A 23,831-nucleotide genomic window follows, 5' to 3' on the forward strand; every position below is an offset into this window, starting at 1 on the left:
GAGAAAACGCTGCATTGTCATCTCTAGAGACTCACGGACACGACCACGCTGCATAAGCATCTCCATCTCCATGTAGTACTCATCAACGAGTCTTCACACCTTGCCTCAATAGTGTTAGCTTATCAAATATGTTCCGCATGTAATTGGTAGGCACAAAACGAGAAGTCATAACCTCCTTCATCGCACGCCATGTACGGATAGGCTGCGCACCATCTTCGTCGCGGTTACGAATCAAAGAATCCCACCAACGCAATGCATAACCATCAAATTCAGAAGACGCAAGCTTGATCTTCCTATCTTCGAGTAGTGTGGATGTAGGCTCCATAATTTCTCAATCTTGAGCTCCCAAGTAAGGTATTCTTCAACATCAGCTCCTCCTTCAAACTTGGGTATGGAAAACTTAGGCTTACCCAATCCATCTTCTTCATCTTGTCCACGACCATTGCGGCCAAGTTGAACCAAGCCACGAGGACGATGACCACGAGGCGCACCACGAGCATTGTGTGCGTCATCTTCAAGCTCAGGATCTTCATCATCTTCTTGTTGTTGTTGTTGTAGTACAGTCAAGTTCTCAATAGCGATACGCATATCCGCAATATTGCGTCTGTATATCCGTCATTTGATCGGACAATCCGGTGACGGTGACATTAGTAGCATCCGGCGTTTGTTTGATCTCATCAAGCTTTGTACTCTTAAGCTCATCATCGTTAGTGCGGAATTCACGTCGCATCTCATTACGAAGAGCTTCATACTCCCTCCATGTGATGATATCTGCCGAGTTCTTGTTTTCTGGTTAACAATCTTATTATCACTAGCGAGACATGATTAGTAGGTTAGTGCACTAAATCAAAAATATATGGTGGTACTCTCACAACTCACTCAAAGCTGATAAGAAAAGGAAATCTTACTCGTTCCAAAGTAAATTAGTGTTGCTTACCACTTGTAGTAACAACTAGTGCACGGATGTAGCGAAGCGAATATCAAGGGTATAAGAACAATCACACGACAAAGCGGGGTATATGTGGGGCTGTAGGTAGGCTACCTATTTGCACCAATAACAAGCTCTAGCGCTGACCGTAGACAACCAAAGATACTCACACAAGGCGATATAATGGGGCAATGCAACTATATGGAGGAAAAGTTGCAATGCACAAGAGAGACACTAGCAAAGCTCAACGAGACAGGCACAAGATTGCTCAACTACGGATGCAGCAAAGAAAACTTAGGCCTTTCACTTGATTTCAACTAGCACACACTTTTCTTTTTTGTACACACGCAGCTATGTAGCTCTTTTTGCTTCTTTTCTATTTTTTTTTTGACTCAACTCCTTGATAACACGGCCAACAAGATATGCAAAGCACCAAAACCCTAATGAGCAGCCTGTCGAGCGGTAAAACTAGTCTCTTATGGGGAAGTTCCTAGTCACGTATATCGAAAGGCTGTAGCTATGGTTTGGACAAACACACTGTATGCTATGTGGACTCGGAGTAAACAAAAACTGACTCTAGATGATAAACTAGATGAAAACACAAACCCTAACAAATCTACTAGACGAAAGATAAAGGTACGCAAAAACAACTACGAAAAGCAACTAAAACTCGAAATTAGTGCAAGCTATGGCTATGGCAAACCCTAACCCTAAATTTTTTTGGCTTTTTCTGGATAGGAAAACACTCACAACTCAACTATGGGGTGGATTGTGGATGGCTTACCGAGGAAAACTGGAAATCTGATACCAAGATGATATGGGGTGGCCCGATCTTCTCAGTAAGCAATGGTGGCGATGATGATCACGGATGATGGCAGCGGAGATACACGACGATGAAGTGGATGATAACTTGTATGACGCAACGAGATCTCTCGATTGGTCCCTGTCGCCGGATGCAACGGCTCTCAACCACGCAAGATATTCGCAACTCCACACACTTGCGCACGTAGCCGCCGACCACGAAGCGGTAAGTTGCAACCGTCTAATTCCCAATGGAACGACGAGATCACACAAGACTTAAACGGGATCTACACAATATCCAAGCAATATGGTGTAGGGAATTCAATAGTTTTGCAGAGCAAACAACTAAGAACTAGGGTTTATCTTAAACGTGGTCTAAAACCGCTAGGGGGCGTCCGGGCACTTATATAGGCGTCGGGACGAGTTACGGTTGAAAAGATACAAAAATAACCGACCCGGAATAGATCTGGTCGAGACGGACTCGGACGCGTCCGGTCCAGGATCCGGTCGACCGGGCTGTGGACCGGCCGGTCCGGTTGGCGGCCGGTCAACCGGCTGTGGACCGGACCGTCCGGTCAGTGGTCCGGTCAACCGAGCTGGAAGCCAGGAAGCTGCGAAGTTTCCGGTTTTCGTCCGTACGAGGGCTTCGTCCGGTCGTCGTCCGGTTAGCGGCCGGTCGGCCGGGCCGAGAACCGGGCTGGCCGGTCGCGGGCGGTCGGCCGGGTTCACGGACCGGCCTGGACTTCTTCTTCTCCTCTCGCGCATGCCTCCCGCTCCTCCCTCGCGCGTCCATGAGATATCTTCATATCCAGCTCCATGTCCAGCTTCACGGCCATCTTGTCGTCCGTCTTCATGTCCAGCTGCTCCTCTCCTCGTGCGATGCCCGTCTCCTCTTGATACCTGATGATACATAAGTAATAGGACTTAGGCAGTATAAAGTTCTCATCAATCAAAGTACCGTTTAGAAACAAGTTCACCTGTTGTTTAAGTAGCTTCGCACGAGCTCGTGTCATTGGTCCAATCCGAACTTCATTGGACTTGAGCTTCACAGCAGGTTCATCTTCAGTTGATAATGACGGAGGTAGTAGTGAGGTAGGGATGTCCTCATCACTGCCAGTGACCTCAATACTGCAATATATCTGATGGATAAACCTGATGTTATTAGGAAAAAGGTCTGTCATGAGCTTTGTTTTGAATCGCATGTTTTAGTTAGGCCATTTAGTTATGTTGAAAATGCCTTTGGTTTCAGACAAGCACCTTACAATTCTATTACTCCCTCTGATCCATATTAGTTGCCACTAATATAGATGTACCTACACATATTTTAGTTCTAGATACATCCATACTAGTTTCAAGTACGCTTTCTCAGGTGGCCAGGCCACCACGGAGCTCCAAAGAAATATGGAGCTAATGTTGATGTAAGCCTTTTCCTCTCTGTATTCATGAGCACCTTTTAATGAAGTAGTAAACTAGTAATGCCACAATCATGCACCATAATTAATTTGATTTCTGCAACTCATAATTTAAATTATTGCACTTAAGAATTACAAAAATGATTGTGTAATAGTTATTTTGTTTCGTAAGTTAGATTATTAGACTATTATATTATTGTATTGTATTCCAGTTGATCAATCAGCTGTATTTCAGTTAATTTTTATTTTTCTTACGGAATGCAAAATCATTGTTTAATTTTCATTTATTTAATTTTCATTTTGTCTTTTCAGGTTGATGTCTCTATCAAATACCTAAATTTCTTCCTTGAAGACGATACCAAGTTTGAGCACATAAAGGAGGTACACTATTATGTGCTGCTGCATGGGGAGTGGCGTTTTGGCACCCGGGAGCATATGCTCCCGGTTTTTAAACTTCGTTTTAAATGCTCTTTTAAAATGTTTAAAAATTTGAACACAAAATTTAGTGGATACATTTTGAAATTCTACAAGTTCAAAAAGTGGTTTCACAGAAAACATACATTTTGAGTGCCGTCCGTAAAAAAGACAAATTTTTGTGTAAAAAAAAGTTGTGTACGAGACGTTTTATTTGTCTTTTTTACACAAGTCATAAAAAATGTCGATTTTTTGCAAGACTTGTTGTGCGCACGTAAAATGTTGATACGTAAGCGAGAAATTTTTTGTTTGATTTTATTGGACATTTCAAAATGTTTTTCCGGTGGCAGGAGCATATGCTCCCATGTGCCGAATTGAATTTCCGCTGCTGCATAGTTTTTAGAATAGTTTGCAGAATGCACTTGCATTGAAACCTATGTTGCATTTACATTATGAAACTCATTAATATCACCAGGGGTACAAATCCGGAAATATACTGACAGGCGAAGTGAAGGGTCGTGTCGTCAAAAAATTATCGAAGATTGCATCAACACATCAGAGAGAAAGAGATCAAGTGACCGATGAGGTACACAATTTGGTTCTTCGATTTTTTTTAAAGATGTTGAACACGTGCTCGTCTCTTAAAATGATGTCGTTCCAACTACATTTGGAATAAAACACTTAATGTTTCCTTGATCAACCCAATTTTCTCAACAGTTTTTGTTTTGTGCAGATCGTTAATGCCTTCATGTCTGTCAAGAGTCCTCGTCCCAATATGTTTGGCTGACGGTGCTGTAGCTGGACTTCCCATTTTGATTATGGGAAATCATAAAAGGTGTATATTTTATTCCACATCTCCATAGTTTCTCCATGCAAAGATATCCTGAACCTAATGCAATTGCAACTTCGTGCAAGAACTTCGGCCACAGTAATGTTCTGGGTAAAGGTTAGATTGTTGGATCATTTAGGAGAGTTTGGATGGTAAAACCAGGGAGCTCATTGACCCAATTACAAGAAATATGAGAACTAAAACAGTCCCTAGCTATCTCACGAGCCACTGAATTTTCTCTCTCCCATAATGATTGAATTCAACCTTCCCAATGGATCCTGCATTTGACATAATTTTAGCATAAATGACAGTACAGTAGTTCCCCATTTGGCTCACTCATGAATTAATGCTTCCAACGAATAATACAAATCATTGTGCTATGTTTACACTCTATTTTGATTTATCACAAGGGCATTCCAAAGTTAGCAGTACTATCCAACTTTGCTAGTTTAACGTGTGCTGACACTTTGGCTTTGTTCTTGAGGAGCGGTTACATCTGCAGGAATGAAATATCATTATTCCTTCCTGGGTGACCAATGGTTTTCTACCAATAATCTTTACATGAACATAACCCATCCCTGAAATGATGAAATCTCGTTGCATCTCGCAAAATGATCTCCCTGTCCGCAACCTTGGAGATGAACTTGATCGCGGTGTGGCAGTCATTGCATACACGCAGGTTCTTCATGATTCGCAGCGTCGTCCCCTCTGGCGTGCTGATAAGGCCGAATGCAATGGCGAGCTTCTCACTGTGGCGGCTCAGCATCTCCTCCTTGAGCTCATCGTCGACATCGTGTAGGACAGACTGGAGGTCGGGCACGAAGCCGGCCTTCTTGATATCCTCCCACATCTTGGCAGCTGTCCTATAGACGGCGTCCCTCTGCGGATGTAGGACGTCGTCTGCTCCAAAGACATGTACTCTGCTCTGTATGTGAGTCCAGCTAAAACCCGTCTCCTTCTTCACAGCCTTGTCCTTCCTCCGCTTCCATATCTTCGCTGCGTCGTTCCACCTCCCACAGGCAGAGTAGACGTTGGAGAGAGCGGTGTAGGCACCACTGTTATCGGGATCAACTGACAGCAGCTTCTCTGCCGCCAGTTCTGCCAAGTCTGCATTCTTGTGCATTCTGCAAGCTGAAAGGAGTGATCCCCAGGCTATTGCGTCAGGCTCCACAGGCATTTGTTGGATGAATTCCTGAGCTTCAGAGAGTAGGCCGCTGCGGGCGAGGAGGTCAACCATGCAGGCGTAATGGCTCATTTCAGGTACAATGCCGTGCATGTCCTGCATCTGCTGGTAGTATCTCTTCCCTTGGTCCACAAAACCAGCATGAGCGCAGGCTGAAAGCACACCAACATAGGTTATGCGGTCTGGTTTCACACCAACACAAAGCATTTCTTCAAACAGACCAACAGAATCTTCTCCCAGGCCATGCTGTGCTAAAGCTACGATCATCGATGTCCATGTGACCTTCTCCTTGCGCCAGCGGACCCAATCAAACACCCTCCTTGCCCATGGCAAGTTGCCTGACCTTGCATACACGGTGAGGATGGCATTGCTGACAGAGCTAGATTGCCCCTGCCTGGACCTGATAGCCTTGCAGTGGATCTGCTTGCCGTACTCAAGACATGCTAGGCTTGCGCAAACACTAAGAACAGCAGCAAGCGTATAGCTGTTTGGTTCGGGTCCACTTCTAATCATCGACCGGAAGAGCTCGATCGCCTCGTCATTGTGACCATTCTGCTGATAGCCGACAATCATCGCAGTCCAGGCTACAACATCCCGGTTACTCATAACATCAAATATTTCCTTTGCACGCTCCATATCACCAAGCTTAACATAGCCTTCCAGGAGAGCAGTGAAGGATATCACATTGAGATCGGCCACCACTGCCTGGTCCATGACCCCTCTGGCATCCTCAACACTGCCAGACTTGGCATACATTGAGATGAGGGCGTTCGTGACCTGGCAGGTGTAGGGCGTTCCACACCTCAAGATATACGCGTGCACCTGCTTTCCGATGCTCACCATGCCGAGGTTGGCGCAAGCAGATAGGACGCTGGTGATTGTGATGTCATCAGGCTCCATGGAAGAGTCGCTCAGCATCCGCGAGAAGAAGCACAACGCCTCGGCATCAAGCCCATTCTGGTTGTACCCTGCGATGACCGCGTTCCACGAGATGATGGTCCGGTCCGGCATGCTCTCGAACGTGGACAGCGCAAGGTCCATCCTGCCCAGATGCGCGTTCAGCGACACCATGGCGTTCCAGCTCGACACGCTCCGCATCGGCATCCTTTCAAACACAGCCCTCGCCGTCTCGGCGTCTCCGCTCTTGCCGTACATGTTGAGCACCGAGTTGGCCACCGGCACGCAGCTGCTGAGGCCGAGTTTGACGACGAAGGAATGGACCTTCCTCCCGGCCCTGCCGGCCTCCGTCGCGGCGCAGGACGAGAGCACGTTGGTGAGCGTGAACTGCGTGGGAGCCAGCCCGTCCGCGACCATGTCCAGGAACGTCCTGACGGCCTCCCCGAACCGTCGGGCGCGGTTGAGCCCGACGACCATGATGGTCCACGACACGGCGTCGCGCTCGGGCATTCCCGCGAACACCGCGCGGGCGTCGGCCAGGCGGCCGGACTTGGCGTACATGGACAGCAGCGAGTTCCAGGTGAACACGTTCCGCTGCGCCGCGGGGATCTCGTCGAACAGGCGCCGCGCCTCCGGGAAGCTGCCTCCTCCATGGCCGGCGTAGTAGGAGAGGAGGTTGTTGCAAAGGTAGGCGCTGGCGAGCAGCCCGGCCTTGACGGCGCGCGCGTGGATGGCCCGCCCGGCGCCCGGGTTGGCGGCCGTCTCGCACAGCCGCAGGAGGCGCGCGTAGTGGTCGCCGGCGGAGGCCGCCATTGCCGCCCGCGGCGCCGGCGGCCCGGCGTGGAGCTCCAGGGCGGCATCTCGCATGTCGCGGAGAAGTCAGCGGGCTTCCGCGTGCGGGCCGCGGGCCGCGGCCCACGGGATTCAACCAGAGCGAGGCTCGCTCACTCGCTCGCTTCACTTTTCCCCACAAAACAGAGGCTCACAGTCACAGGGAACGGAAGCTCGCCAATAATTTTGTCCTCATCTTCTTCTCTCTCCCCGAAGTCGCACGCACACCGGCCGACAGGAAGATGACGGTGGGTATGATCAACGCGAACCCGGTGGTGCACGAGCGGCCGGAGCGCGCCGCCCACCACGCGCACGCCGCGGCGGCGGCTCTCGATGCGCTCGATGTCTTCGGTAAGTGAAGCACGAGCTCCTGTTCCTCAATTTTTTTTTTCCTTCATTGCTTGGCTTGGAACTGATTTTGTGCGTCTCGTGTCCAGATACGGTGCGGGACATCAAGGACCCGGAGCATCCCTACTCGCTGGAGCAGCTCAGCGTGCTATCCCAGGAGTCCGTCTCCGTCGACGAGAAGCTCGGCCACATCCAGTACGTATGCGTGGAAGGAGCTCGGGGTTTCTAGTGATTGGGCTACGAGGTTATCAAATTAGTAAGGGCTGGGAATAGGAGGTATTTCTTACCGTTAGTTTCCCATGTTAATTGCTAGTTCCGGGCAATAATAATTGATACAGATCAGAATATGAACCTTTGTCATCTACAGTGGAGATTCATAGTGTGATCTTCAAAGAAGGCTGCCTACAGAAATGCAACGCGCTTACCGGTTGGGATTTGATTTTCCTCTAGCTTGCTGTTCCTCCATTCTGAATACAGCATCTGCGAGTGTCAGGATGCATTTGCTTATTGCGAGCAACCTTCATTACTCTCATTTGTAGTACAATACAGTCTGCTAGTGCAAGAAAGATGTTTAGCTTTGTGCAAATGATGGTCCAGGTTCAGTTTTTTGTGATCACTGATCAAATTTTACAATTGCCTGCAGGATAACCTTCACCCCAACTGTGCAACACTGCAGTATGGCTACTGTGATTGGTCTGTGCCTCAGGCTTAAGCTGATGCAAAACTTTCCTTCGCATTTCAAGGTACTTTGTATGTTCTTATGTTCATGGAGTTCTGATTAAGTCGAATATCTGGAATGCTATTATGTTATGTGGCATACCTGCCAGTAGCAGCCATTTATACAATCTGATGGAGTTTACATGCATACTCATTCTGGGCAGCAATTTGTTTTTCTTCGTCTCTGTGTGGTGAAATATGGAACAGATGGAATGTCATAAAATTTGACAATTAGTTGATACGGTTTTTAAATCCATCAAGACACCTGCTGCATATGTACATATGTACATGCTTGCAATTTTATGAACATGATGTAGATCAAGGAAAGCAGACAAGTATCACAGGCCATAAACTGTAATATGCTTGCACTTAGAAGATCTTATAAGGATTAACATTATAATATGTTTATAAACCTACTGAACACCATTTATGGTGTTTTTTATCTGCCTCAAAGGGCCTTCACAAAAATAGACCCGTCTATAATTATTTCTACTCCATTATTTTTCCCAGTCGTTAAGCATTTCAATAGGACTGTGATCCTTTTTTTAGGGAAACCGTGAGCTTTACTGATCATAAAACAAAGTGTTTGCATACTTTTGCGATCAGCTCTGCTACACTGGTTAGTGCTGACTCACTTAACACCCCATTAGACTCACGCTTCCCAAGCTACGGTAGATGATCACAACCTGATTACTACACCTATCAAACTTCTTGTGATCCTTGTCTTTCTTGTATATGAATATGCAGATTGACATTAAAGTTGCTCCAGGGTCTCTTGCTAACGAAGAATCAGGTGTGTAAGATGACAAATATCTAATTCATGTCTAAGCTTGTTGTTGTCAATCCAATATGATTGGGTATTCTAAGACACATGGCATTATTATATTATCCATAAAACAACAATAAACCCATTTCAATTTTTACTCTCTCTGAACTCAGCAAAAATGTCTGCTTAACTAGGAGACTGAGATTGGCAGTTGCATTGTATAACTGTTTGAACAATGGTTATTTAATATTTATATTATCAACATGCTGAATTGGCAGTAAACAAACAACTGAACGACAAGGAGAGAGTTGCTGCAGCCTTGGAGAATCCCAACCTTCGCCAGTTGGTCGATGATTGCCTCTGCTCGGATCATTCATCCTCATATTAACCTGTCACTGATACCCCACATCGATAACCTGCCTGCTGTACAGCAATAATCAGGCATTTTGTTTTACTCTATAATTTACCTAATCATGTATGTCCCATTACCTTTTGTTTGTCAGCTGTATGTTATCTCTGTAATACCGCAATGTTTCTTCATGCCTGCTTGTCCACCATTTCTTCAAAGTAACAGTATGATTTAGCATCCAGTGATGTCACATTCCTGAACAAAAAGGAGGAAATAAAAGAGAGTATTTTGGTGTAGCATGATTTGGTCCTATTTTACTGGTTCTTTGTTGATTATCATATTGTGGGCTATTGCCAGCAGAGTCTACTGTGATGTGCTGTTAAGTCCTGTCACGCTCTGATTTTGATTAGTCTCTCAGTTATGTGGTGTCATCGTTGCTCTCGACGCATTAAGTCGCTGGTTATCAACTTTGTTAAGAAGGGGAGCCGTGTGGTGCTCTCTACACCTCTTAGCATTATCAAACGAGGCATAATTGGTGTGTTAACGTGCGTGGCGTGCTATCTTTGTGTACCACTGTCCGTCCTATGAATTTGTCTGCACCCTGTCTCGGGTCAAAACATGACTCGGATGAGTATCGATCTTGTGAACTGGAAGAAACCTGTCTCTTTGACTGCTGCCATGGTGACCCCCTCTGATTGCTCTGTTACTGGTTCGATGGGGATTTGGCATCAGATGACAGCTTCCACTGCGATTTGGCTCTATCCTTGGTGAGCACGACATAATTTGCAAATCAGATGCAACTTGCTTCGCTGACGAGAGAATGGAAAATTTGGTGAGTTTTTCCCCCCGAAATGGAAGCTCGGCCGATTGATGCATACGGCTTTTATTTATATTTTATTCAACAAAAATCTACCAAAAGCATAAATCATAAAAATCGAAGCCACCACTTAACACCTAAAGACGCAACAATGGTGAAGTAACATGTTGCTAGGGCCTCATGCCCTAAAAACACAAGCAACGCCCCACTAGCTAATTATCGGGGCATCACTGAGCACATATCTGGTCTAGCAGACCCTTGGCGAGTGCCTCATGCCCTCGTTCCAGAAACTGTCACAATCCTCAATCGTTGTCCATCTTCAGGGCACATATAAGAATATCTCTTGCCAGACTATCGTCGACACTACCATGATGCCCGACAACGCTTTCACCCTGCACGAGTCCATCACACAATGTCTATCTCCGAGGCCCCACAACACTATGCCGCTGAGACTCGTCGTCATCGACGCTGTAGATGCACACCACTCCACCACTACCATCCGCCATCTAGCTGCGCCACTCCAAAAAGCGATGCCCCAAGAGGTAGCACGATGCAGAAATCGCTGCCATCATCTGACGCGTGAGACCCATATCTGGGTTTCCCAGGAGCCGCACTAGTTGGTAGACAGTTGGTGCAATTGATGCCTTCAACAAGGTAACGATTTTCTCACGCCGCCATCGCCCACCGTGACTGGAGTATAGGGCTCAATTTTCACCGACATATGCGCCTTCCCAACTCGTCGTCGAGGCCACCTGGCCAACCACCTCCGGCGGGGGAGGAGGCCAACAGCCGTGACCCATTGTTGATGACGACACAATGCAGTAGGCACAACCATGGTCACATCCATACAAGGCCCATCTCTAGATCGGGGCGGAATCACCACAGCCGTCTGTTGCCGTCGGCCGTTGTCAAAGAAGGCCATCGAGGTTCGCTATCCGCTGCCGTCTGCTAGGTCGGTGCAGGCGAAGCCGCCAGGAGTGTGATCCGCGCCCCCATGCCAAGTCCGCGGTCAAGGAATCCGCTGCCGCCACCATGCCACTAGGCCTTTGCCCGATGACGCCTCCGACAGTGGTGGCAGGAGGGCAGTGCACATGAGAGGAGGATGACAAGGGAGGAGCCGGGGTCGCCCAGGCGCAGCGTGGCGCCGCCACACGGGGCGATCGTTAGAGCATGACAACCTTTTTTAATAGCGGACATAATGGTCTCAGAGTCAGGTCTTAATATGTGGAGTAGCTAGTGTGTAAGTGATGTGAGAAAGCATAACCCAAACATAGGATGTGCGTATTTTATAGTTTATAGAGGTGAGTGTACGAATCGTGTATGTGAGCATCTACGTTTATACCTTGTTTCTCGAAAAAAAGGAAAATCCAAACATTTCAGGTGGGGGAAGATTGACACTTCACTTTCCCCCTCTCCCTCTCTCAACTAGCTACAGTATCTGAGCCCTCCTTCCTCGCCGGGCCGCTCCTCCTCCCTCTCCGCCGGGCTAGCCGGCCGGAGTTGGAGAGGAGATGGCGCCGAAGTAAATAGCAGTAGTATTAGGTTTAGATCTTGGTCCCTAGTGGCGTATGGCGTGCATGCCGGGAGTGAGGTGGCGGATCCCATCGGCTGGATCTGGCGCCTCGTTGTCTTCCTCCTCGATCTCATGCAACTCCGGTGGTCGGAGACAGAGGTGTGGCGGAGGAGGGAGATGAGGATCTCCATAAATAAAGCCGTCTTTCGCGGATCTGGTAACTGCCGATCTTTGCGTTGACCTCCTCCTCTCTGCTCATCATGGTGGTGAGGGAAAAGAGGTATGGTCACCTGCTCGTCGCCGGTTACTGCGTCTGCAGCAGGGAAGCTTGTTGGCTTCTTCTCGGAGGCTTCGCACGGCGCCGTTGTCGCCGTATCTTCTGGCTGGAAGGCAGCCCCTCCATCGGAGGTTTCCCACGGCGCCGTTGTCGCCGTTCTCCATGGCCGAAAGGCGGCCCCTCCATCCTCGTGTGACGGCGACTACCCGTCCTCAAGGCATCATCAACCTCCGTCAAGCGCTCATGCCGATTCGGAGGCTCTCCTGCCTCGTCGGAGTTAACTCCCACCTCTGCGCCCCAAGTGGTCTCGTCCCCGGTGGCGTAGAGGCTGACTCCGGCGAGCTTCGTCGCGGTGAAGAAGGAGTTGGACCTGATCGCGTTTCTGAGTTTTATTTGAGGGTCCTCAGTGTAATTTGCAAGGGCCATGTTGTAATTTTCTTGTTTTTTCAGGCCTGTTTGTAAAATGTACTCCACCGCATATGAAATGAAGCCCTAGGTCCTTTGGGACCTTTTCCTGTGTTGAAAAAAAAAACATTTCAGGTGTTAGGACAAAACAAATGGTAAATAACCTAACTTTGTTTAACTGGAAATACTTCCATCGCGGAGACCAGTATTTTACCTGCACCGCACACGCCTGCTGCTGCTGCAATCGCAAATCGATTCGTGGCAAGATAACCACACAAACCTGACAAGTGACTGTACGAGCAAAAGGACAAGCCCCGGATCTTGTGCAGATAGGTGCGTTGGATTTGGTCTTGCCGACGGGAGCTTGCGAGAGCCTCAAGTTAACTGGGGACAGCATCGATTAAACTAAGTTAACATAGTCGCGGACGGAGACAGCGATAGAGATATTTGTTCTGGGGTTGAGATGAGCTCCGGCTCCTTGGATTGCTGTGGGCACAACCCATGTGTGGGCATGGTTGTGTTGCGTGGATACATCTCCCTGTAGCTAATCCGGTCCCATGGGCCCACCTGCATTTCTCAAGTGGATAAGGTATTGGTTAACTGGTTATGCAGTGCATGGTTTGGGTCCAAAACTTTGGGATATACCCTATATGTAAGTATTTAGGAGGAATTAGATAAACTAGTACTTCATGTGATCTAAATTAATTGACTCTCCTATCTAGCTGTGGATGTATCTAGATATATTTATTGACTAGATACGTCTATATTTAAATAAAATAAAGTCAATTAATTTGGATTAGAGGAATTACTGAATTTATTAGTACTACTAGAAAAAAATGACATCTAATAGAGAGGAGAAGAGCTTTTTTTTTTGTGTTTTGTGAATTTATTAGTACTACTCATAATTAATGGGAGTAACATAGTTACTACTCCCTCCGGTTCAGTTTATAAGGCATACACGTAGATTAAGAAAACTTTAACCATTAATTTATTCAACAAAATATGAATTATATGTCATAAAAATTATAGCGTTAGAAACTTCTCTTGAATAGTTGAATATGCATCCAACGGTATAACTTTTGTAGCATACATCTCATATTTTGTTGATAAAATATATAGTCAAAGCTTTTTCTTAAACGACGTGCATGCTTTATAAACTGAACAAGAGGGAGTAGTAACATCACACAAGACAACACATTTTGGTGACATGTTATGGCAATCAATGAAGAAACAAAGTGTTAGGACATGGATCCGCACTGGGCGAGACAATAAATGGGTGTCAAGTCTAAAGTAAATATGTCATTTCAAGTACTGGAAGGAGAAACTTGGTTAATAACAATTGCTACCGGTAGCTATCACTATTACCTTTTCGTGACCTTCGCGATGGTAATTCTACCTCGGCTAGACATCAATTAAAATACATGGAAGTCATGGAAACGATGCAAAAGTTGAGGTGGGTCAATTGGGCCAACAACCACTGAGAAGGTTCTGCTCATATTCCTAGAAAAGCAATAGAGTATCATCTCATACTCTACTTTAGGGACCTTGGTCAATTGTTTGGCATGAGGCTAGCCATAGTGCTAGTATCATAAGGAGTATCATGCATGCCACCTAGGCAAAAATCTGATGTGGCACTATAATTAATGAGGAGAGATATGCTAGTGGTATCATAACATGATACTGTATCATAGCACGTGAAACTAAAAAATTTAATGTCAAATACATCCTATACACACAATTGCATTGAGATTCTACAAATAATTAAATATCATGAGATTATGATACTACTAGACTAGATGATACTAATTACTATAGGGGTAGTATCATAGACTTGTATCATATGGATGATACCACTATATGATACTTTGCACTATGGCCAGCCTGAGGATCCATCTAATCTTATTCATGGGTTGTTAGTGGGCGAATGTAATTACTATTTTACAATAAATAACGTTGCCAGGAGCTCTTTCTCTAAAAAAACTGAAATACACGGAAATTGATGTTCATTCCCAAATTCATGTGTACTATCAGACTAGTCACAATGCATAGTATCATATAGATGTATCATGCGTATGATACTACTACATGTTACTATCTCTACAATGCATGGTATCATATACTAGTATCATAGTCTTCATATATTAATTATTTTGTAGAATCTCAATGCAAATATATGTACAAGATTTACTTGACATTAATTTTTCTAGTAGTATGTGCTATGATACGGTATCTATCTATGATACTAGTACCCTCTCTCTCATAATTAATTCTGACTGCCACATCAGCATTTTGCATGCATGTAATGCATGATACTACCTATGATACTCCTATTGGGTAGTCTCAAGTTGCGAAAAGGCAGTATGAAGATAAACAATCCCAAGCGAAAAGAAAAATTGAAAAAACCTAGTCAAACAGTTAGACAGATGGGCGTCCACATTATTACGTGAAAAATGACCGGCAAAATATCGGAAATACCCCCCTCCAGTCCTTATCCCTCCTTCCTTTCTCTCTCTCTTCCCCTCGCGATCCCCTGGCCGCCCCGCGCAGCAGCACGCCTCTGCATCCTTCCACCCAAGCGCTCCAAGGGATTCTCCTCGGCTCCGCCGGGCTGCTGCGCGGTGGAGATCCATCCGAAGCCCGATCAGGGATCGGATTCTCTCTGGTGACGAACCCTAACCTGCTCGTTCTGTTCTTTCTTCTTTCTTTGCGGTCAATCAAATTAGATTTTGCTTTCTTGGAAGGATGCGACGATCCGTGCAGTTCGTCGCGGATTTGTGTACCTGATCGTGTAGCACTTGCTCTTAGCAGTTTAATTTCCCAAATTTCCCCTGGTAATTTTAGTCAATCGAAATGATGTTCGAGCTGCTGTGTCCAATAAGATTTCTATGACTGATGTCGCCTAAACCAAATTCTTTTGTACTGACCTAAAATTGATTGATTGATTAGTCGGCGTGTTCGTGCTAAATTCGGCCTCATAAGATTTTTATGTTTGATGTTGCCTAAACCCAATTCTTTTGTACTGACCTAAAATTTTCTGTTACAGGCAGTGGAACTGAAAAGTTCGTGGTGCTGTGAGTTTACCTAGTGGCGGTGCTATAAGATTAAGATGGGGGACGGGGTGGCTTTTGAGGCCGCCAGGAAGATCATCATGCACCCACTCTACGCGTCGAGGTCGTCACCTTGGCTCGACCTGAGGGTGTTCTACGTGAGGGTCAGCAACTGTGTGGTGGATGAGTCTGCGCCGGAGCATCTCACGCTGAACCATATCCCGCTATCTCCTGATACCGTCATCGAGGTCAATGGGCGGAGGAGCAGCATGCACACCGAGTTCGTCTCGTCGTCCCTCAGAAGGGACAGGATCGACAAGAAGACCGAGGAAGCCACGTATGTGAGCACGGATAGCATCAGGATGACAGGGAGCGTGAGGTTCCAGGTGTTTGATAAGAATGATCTCTTGCTCACTGGAGACCTGGAGTTATGCAATGCCAATGGAGTGGTTGGGGAGCCGAAGAACAGCAGCAAGAAGTGGAATATGAAGTGCCAGTCGTCAGCATCGTGCAGTGGTTTCTTGAAAGGGAAGATGTCCACAGGCCCGGAGTCTGCCCATCCTGTTGTCGAGGTTTATGTTGCTGGCACTTTCTCTGGTACGCCTATTATACTAACCAAGACGATCCAGTATATTTCACGAAGAAAGTCCCAGATGAAACTGAAGCTTGATTCCATCCCTGAGAATGAAGCAACTGAACTTCAGAAAGAAAACTCACATGAGGACCTGTTGAAGGTACTTATCCACTTTTAGGTTTATAAGCGGCATGTTCCCAGCACAATAGTGACTCACATATGACATATTCGCTATAGTGAAACCCATAAATGGAGATGTATTCTCTCTGGACTAATTTCTTGCTTATCCAGCCCATTTTACCATATTCAAACTGCATACTATAGAAAAATTCCTGCAAGTATGCACAATCAAATTTCAACTTAACAAACAATGATAAGCTCATGTATTTTGTATTTGTGTATGTGCTGCTCCCTCTGTTCCCTTTTATAAGATATTTTTGGCAAGCCAATTAAGCCTACCAAAACGTCTTATAAAAGGAAAGAGAGGAATTACTATCTATGGCCATTTCTCACCATGATACTATTTCCACAAACCCCACTTTGCACATGGTTTGTGCATGGTACTCATTGTAGCATGTTGTGCAAGTTCTATCTTTTACTTCTTGTTATGGTGTATGTGTGGACATCTGCTGGTGCACATGCTCGTAGAATAAAGTGAACGGTAGAAGAAACTGAATATTGGCACGTGTGAATGTATGCCCATCGGAATTAGTAACTTATTAGGTAGCTGATTGGTATGGTACCTCAAGACATGTTGCCTATGGGAATTTCCAGTGCTAAACTCCGTTAGCTCAGATATGCAGCGATGGAATCTCATTTAGTGGTTTATAGAGATGCTAGTATTGTCCACGTTAAAGTCAAAATCATTATACTACACACATAAAGATTCTGGATAGAGGGTGTTAAGGTTGGTAGCTCTTTGAAGTAATTGGTGGATTCATGGAATATACCATGCATTAAACTAGTTTCCAGTCTCCTTGGTTATGCTACAATGCATATGGAACGAGTTTTCTATTTCAATTCCTCAGATCATCCTACATGTGATGATTCAGAAATGCTTGAGTTCTAACCAAATGGCTGATTATACAGCATTCGGAACCTTAAAATTTAGCAAGACCATAATAAGATTGAATGTCAGACTTACCAAGGTTCTTCCTGAAGTGTGTTCATTAGTTGACTGGGGCTCATGGTTTTTGAGTCGCGACTCAAAAGTGAGTCGCCGAGGCGGTGCGACTCAGTGTATAGTCGACCAAAGTCGCTGTATATTCGCCATAAGTCGCTGTATAGTCGCGAGTCGCCGTGATTTTTGGAAAATGACTTGGCCACTATACATCGACTATTCAGCGACTTACTGCCCTGGCTTATGCTTATGTGGCAGTTATGCTGGTGCTGCTGTAGAAATCTTCGTTGCAACTTTGACTGTTGACTTATGCCCGCTCTTTAGTTTATCTGGTTTGACTAGCATCAAGTCCTGCTCACCTTTTATTTTGTAAGAACAACACAAAACACATAGATCTTTATCTTTGATTGCATGTTAGAATGGGTAATCCAGTTATTTGCTGTCATCTCTGTTGAAGACTAACTCCAAATTTGAGGCATGTTGGATTTGTATATTAATGACGTGTGGTGAACATCTGCAATAAATGCCAGTGGTACATGATTAGCTTAAATTGTGGTTTTCTTTTATTTGCAATCTTGTGAAAATCCACATCCTAGTTCATATTGTGCTGATATCTGACAGTATTATTTCCTTTCCCATCTCTTGTTTCAGGTATCAGAATACCACGATCTCAAATCCGAAACAGATGTGGACGTCGACTATAACAGCTTGTATGCAAGGCAGGACTTTCTAGATGGCGAGGATGGTGCGCTTTCATGGTTTAATGCTGGTGTGCGAGTTGGAGTTGGGATCGGCCTTGGCGTATGCGTGGGTGTTGGACTGGGCGCGGGTCTGCTGATCCGGACGTACCAAAGCACCAGCAGGAACTTCAGGCGACGACTACCCTGATGGCCAAACTTCTCACGAATATAGATATGTATTTATCTCGACCTTGTAGGAGACTAACTGTCCATCTTTCATGTCCATGCTAGTGATGATAGATGAGCGAGGCCCTTTGTTCTGCAGCCACTCTTGGTATCTGATGCTTTCTTGTGTGAACTGCCAATCATTTTTGCCCTCTTGAGGTGTAAATGCGAGTATGTATAGTAAGAATAAGTGTCGAGTTGCTTGCTGTCACTGTGAGCATTAGATGGTTCTTTCTGAACTAAATGTGTTGATGAATGAACGTAAGTGACCGACAAGTGCAGTGTATGGTCTTTGAGGGTGATGCCACACCTAAGAATTGTTGGAAGTCATGACTTATTGTGCAGAACTCGATTAGGTGGTCTGTTGTTTTTGTCATATAGTTGTGATTTTCCAGATTTTGGTCACTTTTTAGCTTGGTGCGTTGGCCACCATACAACTTATTTGTAAGTGCCATCCAAGTTTATGATGCATGCTGGTATGCATGTTTTGTATATAAATTTTAAAGCGTAAACCAGATTTCATAGCATAATGAAGTGTGAAAGTCACACTTGTATTATAACTAGAGATTTGCAATGTCTCTCTCCCCGATCATAAGTACACGATCTTCTACATAATTTGACATCATCTTGAGGATTAAGGTTGGCCTTTATTGTTACATGAATATGTAACTGAAAGGTTTTCCATGACAGAAATAATGATGCTAAATTTTGTTTGACTAATCTCAATGATACTTCTATATATCAAATTAATAATGGTGAAAGTTCAGCAGCTTGGCTACACGTTTCACCTGTTTTAGAGCATAGGTCCTATCGACAACTATCCTAATCTGTACATAAGTATCTGGATAGATGGAATGTAGGGTGGTCACTGTAGGCCCTTAATACCGAAGATGGTATAGTACAACTGTTTCTTAATCGCCCTAACAGAAAGCCAATCCTGCAAGACCATAGCACAGTCGCATAGAGAGAGCTTGTGTACAACTAAAACGTGAGCATCCTTCCAAGCCTTGTGCAGTACTGAAAATGCCTGTTCACTTGCAAGCCACATCTTAATCCATCATCTTCTCTCTTAAATGATAACGATTGCGTATACATTTGTACCCAAGAAATATTAGGTTCAATAAAATTTACTTGCCACCACAATGTCACAACCAAAATCATTTACCTTTAATCCACAATGGGCATGTGCCATCATAGTCAAAAGGACATTAACCACCCCCACTACCACCTAATCAAAAGCCACAGGCCTCACGATTGTGATTATTCTTCCAAATGCACACACACTCCCCTCTGTCTTTTCTGTCCAGTTTGCTTGGAATGTGGGTGAACTGGAGATGCAAACAAGACAGAACAGAAGAGGCCACAGGTATCATACGCATGCATGTAAGTTAACTTCCAAGGCAATCTTTGCGCTCAACCGAAAGCATCCACTGACTGCCGCTTCGGGGTGACATGCTTGCTCCCCAGACGAGACACCTCACCTCACTCACCTCTCCTGGCTTCTCCTAGCAGGTCTCCTTGAAGAAAGGGGAAGAAAATAGGTCGGGGAAAACGAGAGGCCTGAGGGGCTCTCGCCGTCTCACACACCAACTCGGGGAAAAGAACTCTGCACTGCATTTTTCAGGCACCTAACCTGCCGGTAGTTTCATGGTGCGGTGCAGGGGAGTTGGGGCTCCTGGCAGAGTTTCTGTTGTGGAGGGGTGAGAGATGGCCAAGGTGCCTGATCTCGGCTCCGACTTCGCGCAGAAGATGCTGCTGGACCTCCGGCGACGCCGCGAGAGGCTCGGCTTCGGGTCTGCGGCGCAGCAGCAGCAACGCACGTCGTCGAACGCCGCCACGCCTCGGGGTACGTTGTTGTCAGTGTTTGTGTTGCACTCGCAGTTGTGTTCTTGCCTTTTGAATGATCACGTGCCTATGATGAATAGCAGATACTAATCCTGATGTGCTGATATTGCTGTAATCTGGTCCAAACACACTGTAGAATTCATGTTTAGATGCTGATTTGCTGTCTATTACAGATATTTGTTCAAATTCTCAGAAACCACTACGAAGCCAGAGGCCACAGCAAGGAGCTCCCGATCCTCGAGCAAGAAGACCAGAAGCAACAACACCACCAAGATCATCAGTAAGCAACAGTTCCGGATGATGATACTACCTTCTATTCTAACCTCTTATCACCAATTGATTTCCTCTGCACTTGCGGTACCAGCAACAACCCGGCAATGCCATTGCCACAGCCGGCAAGCCACGGCGGCGCCGCGAAGTCGCGCCTGTCGCAGCCGCAGACGCACGCGCCATCGTGCCGTTCCAAGAAGGAGGAGGTGCAGGGACGAAGCATGTCGCCGCGGGCAACGTCGACGTGCAGATGGCGGCCCTGGCCCTCGCGCTCAGCGACGGCGGCAAGCTCCGGAACATCGAGATCATGGCGCGCAAGGGCTCCGTCTTCTTACGAGGGCCGGACACGCCGGGCCACCACCGTGGAGGCGCCGGCGGCGTTGCGATCGGGGTGCAGGACCTGAACGACATGCTCATGGCGGCGTACTCTTCGGGCGGCGGGAGGAGGAGGCCTGACGAGCCCGGAAAGAGGCTCTTCGGAGGATCCATGGACATGGAGGAGGCACTGAGCATGCTGGTGATGCTCCAAGACGCCTCGGGGTACATGGAAGGATCGGGGAGCGGCAAGGTGCTGCTGCTGAAGGGTAAGGAGAACCGGGAGAGTTCGGTGACGCGCTCACCCAGCTCAGCTAGGATTGTGGAGCTCGTTGAAGAAGAATCTGAGACAGAGCAGGCCAAGAATGCTTCTATGCAGATAGTTGTTCACAACAAGTTTCAGAGCCATCATAGTCCAGGCAGCAGCTCAGTCACACAGTCTGGTCCAAGCGATTCCCAGACCAGCAATGCTTCTGAAGGCGAAAAGGATGGCTCAAAAGTGAGGATGCCGAGCGTGATCGCCAAGCTGATGGGGCTGGACAATCTTCCATCTTCGGGGAAGACCGTAGTGGAGCGCAAGGGGACTGAGAGGTTTGTTAAGCCTGAATCTGTGACAAGGATGGAGATCAGAGCGAATGCGATGGGCCGCAAGTTGCCCATACGGATTGTAGCTTCAGAGAAGGTGCTATCCAATGGACAACACAATATTATGTTGTCTGAGGATTGGAAGAATAGCCTGACAAGTTTTAGAGAATCTGAACTGTCAAACAGTTCATCGCACCCTGCAACTAGTAATAAGCACGTAAGGGTGACCATGAGAGAAATGTTGAGAAAGATGGTAGGAGCAGAGAGAGGGGCTGATGGAAGCCAAGAAGTTGAAGAGAGGATCATCCATGAGGACAAGACGGTTACTGAAGAAATCAAACTGCAGAAGCCTGTTAGTGTCGGGTGCCGAAGCGACTCGGGTAAGAAGATGGATTTTCTGAAAAGATTTAGGAAGAATTCAGACAGCAGACCAGCCATGGAAGATAAGCACATTGCTCAAGAAAAGAGTGCATCCGTTGGGAAGAAGCAAGCAACAGGCATGAAACGGTTGCTGGGGAGGGACAGTGAGGCCAAATCAAGGAGGGCACGAGAAAAGCTTAACAAGGAAAATCTTGCCACTGCAGAAACCAAGGTTGCAGATCCTGGAAAGAATATCAAGGCAGATCAGATAAGACGGCAAGCACAGAGTAAGCACATAGAAAGACAAACTACACCGAGGAAAGTGCGGAATCGCCGAGAAACACCAAGCGAAACATCGAGTTGGAACTTAGAAGACAAGAATTCACTGATGTCAGAAGCAGCACATATGAAAGAGAAGCCTGAATATTCGGTAGTGATACAACGGGAGGATGAAGAGCCTGCAGAAGTAAATGATGTCAGTCTTAGCAAACCATCAGATAGCACTAATGGTGATGGAGGTTTTTCGGAACAATTGTCAATCGTAGCGAGAGGCAGCACCACAACCAGAGAAGCTTCCTCAGATCAACCTTTACAGAAAATAACTGAAGGAGCAAGTGATCCTACAATTGCTGTACAGGCAAACGAGGAGTTAAATTTTTCGGATCAGAGTGCAGTGGCTGAGATAAGTGTAAGTCTGTCCAAACTAGGCGGGCATCTAGTAAATTCTCGTGCTCGCGCGTTATATTGTTCTAACGAAGCGTGTGTTTTGGTCTAAAATGCAGGATGGAAGGACCAGCCACACAACTAGTGAAAGTACACGGATACCTGAAACATTCACTGAAGAAGCACACCAACAGCAACAGCAACAACAACACGTGATGGTGAAAGAGCAACCGACTGATGGTAGGCATATTCTTGTGTACTGTAGTAGTAAACGGAAGAAATCGACACCTTTGTCAGAAGCTATTGAATGGACAACCCTATGCTTTCATTGCAGGTCTGGATCATACCACAACCTCCACCGATTCGACAGGTTCGCAGGAACACACGACACATGTCGTCTCATTCGATTCTTTCACAGACAACCAGCTCCTGCTCGCGAGGATGCTGGCAAAGGACCGATATTTGCTTGAAACCGCGAAGGCGATAGTCAGAGTTCACGATCCTGTCAGTTTCATTGACGATGACAATCGGCTGGACAAAGGCAACTATGATCTCCTCTCCGACGTAGCCCGGGAAGTGATCAGAAGAAAAGGTAAAAGGACCGAGGCGCTGGAGGATGTCAGCGTGGCGTGCACGGTGACCATGAAACTGCGGCATCTCGATGATCTCGTCAGAGAACTGGACGGCGACGTTGAGAGCCTCGACATTCAGAACAGCATGGCTGAAGGCTTGCAGAAGATACTTCAGAGCGACATTCAGAACGACCACCCCGACGCCAACTCAACGTGGGATTTCGGATGGAACCGCGTGTCGAAGCTGCCAATCGAGAAGAACGAGGTCGTCAAGGACCTGGAGAAGAACATACTGGGCGGCATCATCACGGACGTGGCGAGGGATCTCATCGGAGTATCGGTGCGGCATGGCTCTTGTGCCTGCGTGGCTTGACTCTTGAGTGGAAGTGAAGAGATACGAATTTTAGAGTGCCTGATGTCACTACGTTAGCCTAAATTTTTGTTATGTGCCACATTTTTTTCGTTGTAAAGCATTTTTTCTTGTAGTATAAAGGAAATGTGTCGTGCTTGAGTTCTTTTCCATTTTCAGACATGCTCTAACTTTTTAGGTCTTAGGGCCTGTTTGATTTAGAGGATTTGAATAGGAAATTTATATGATTAAATTTTATAGAAATTTTTTCTATGATGGTTGTTTGATTTCTATGATTGATTCTCATAGAGCATGACCGCTTTGCACTAGATCTCGCAGGAAATCAAAGATCCACGCATACCTCTTTTTCATAACCCTTTGCTTTTCCTGTTGTGAAATCAAATAAACTTTGTCGAAAAAATGTAGGATTAGGCTGAATTCATGTAGGATTAGGGGGGCATGAGTGCCTGACATTGCAATTCTACATTTTTCCTAATTCTATGTTTTTCATATCCTCAAAACATGTTGGACATCCCACGACACAGATGCCCTCGCTGATACATCTTAAATGTATCTACTCTTTCAAGCACTTTGCTCAAAGATTTCCTCTAAAATCTCAGCATACTTGGAATAAACTGTTTAATCTGACATTGATCTTAGCAAAAGTCTTCTTTCTCTGTTTTCGCATGAATTAAAATCGGGGAAAAATACCACGGAAGTTTTTTCACCAAAAGATGAG

The 23,831-nt window shown here is 46.1% G+C and overlaps 4 protein-coding genes across 4 annotated transcripts; 3 read left to right on the top strand and 1 right to left on the bottom strand.

Annotated features, from left to right (window-relative positions):
- Nucleotides 1-4,816: 4,816 nt before the first annotated feature.
- LOC124698749 (pentatricopeptide repeat-containing protein At2g22070-like) lies at nucleotides 4,817-7,331 on the bottom strand. Its single transcript, XM_047231186.1, has one exon. It carries the CDS (start codon nucleotides 7,329-7,331, stop codon nucleotides 4,929-4,931), a length of 2,403 nt encoding a protein of 800 aa, XP_047087142.1. The 3' UTR covers nucleotides 4,817-4,928.
- Nucleotides 7,332-7,507: 176 nt separating this feature from the next.
- On the top strand, nucleotides 7,508-9,771 carry LOC124698750 (protein AE7-like 1). Its single transcript, XM_047231187.1, has 5 exons — nucleotides 7,508-7,646; nucleotides 7,733-7,838; nucleotides 8,287-8,386; nucleotides 9,108-9,153; nucleotides 9,405-9,771. Exons 1-5 carry the CDS (start codon nucleotides 7,538-7,540, stop codon nucleotides 9,512-9,514), a joined length of 471 nt encoding a protein of 156 aa, XP_047087143.1. The 5' UTR covers nucleotides 7,508-7,537; the 3' UTR covers nucleotides 9,515-9,771.
- A 5,736-nt stretch (nucleotides 9,772-15,507) lies between these two features.
- Nucleotides 15,508-18,463, top strand: LOC124702795 (uncharacterized protein At1g01500-like). Its single transcript, XM_047234959.1, has 2 exons — nucleotides 15,508-16,268; nucleotides 17,880-18,463. The coding sequence occupies exons 1-2, from the start codon at nucleotides 15,594-15,596 to the stop codon at nucleotides 18,114-18,116; spliced, it is 912 nt and encodes a 303-aa protein (XP_047090915.1). The 5' UTR covers nucleotides 15,508-15,593; the 3' UTR covers nucleotides 18,117-18,463.
- A 1,313-nt stretch (nucleotides 18,464-19,776) lies between these two features.
- On the top strand, nucleotides 19,777-23,235 carry LOC124702794. The gene is made up of 5 exons (XM_047234958.1): nucleotides 19,777-19,979; nucleotides 20,152-20,258; nucleotides 20,343-22,196; nucleotides 22,291-22,411; nucleotides 22,506-23,235. The coding sequence occupies exons 1-5, from the start codon at nucleotides 19,841-19,843 to the stop codon at nucleotides 23,114-23,116; spliced, it is 2,832 nt and encodes a 943-aa protein (XP_047090914.1). The 5' UTR covers nucleotides 19,777-19,840; the 3' UTR covers nucleotides 23,117-23,235.
- The last annotated feature ends 596 nt before the right edge of the window (nucleotides 23,236-23,831 follow it).

The sequence above is a fragment of the Lolium rigidum genome, chromosome 3, assembly GCF_022539505.1.
Source record: "Lolium rigidum isolate FL_2022 chromosome 3, APGP_CSIRO_Lrig_0.1, whole genome shotgun sequence".
Taxonomy (NCBI): domain Eukaryota; kingdom Viridiplantae; phylum Streptophyta; class Magnoliopsida; order Poales; family Poaceae; genus Lolium; species Lolium rigidum.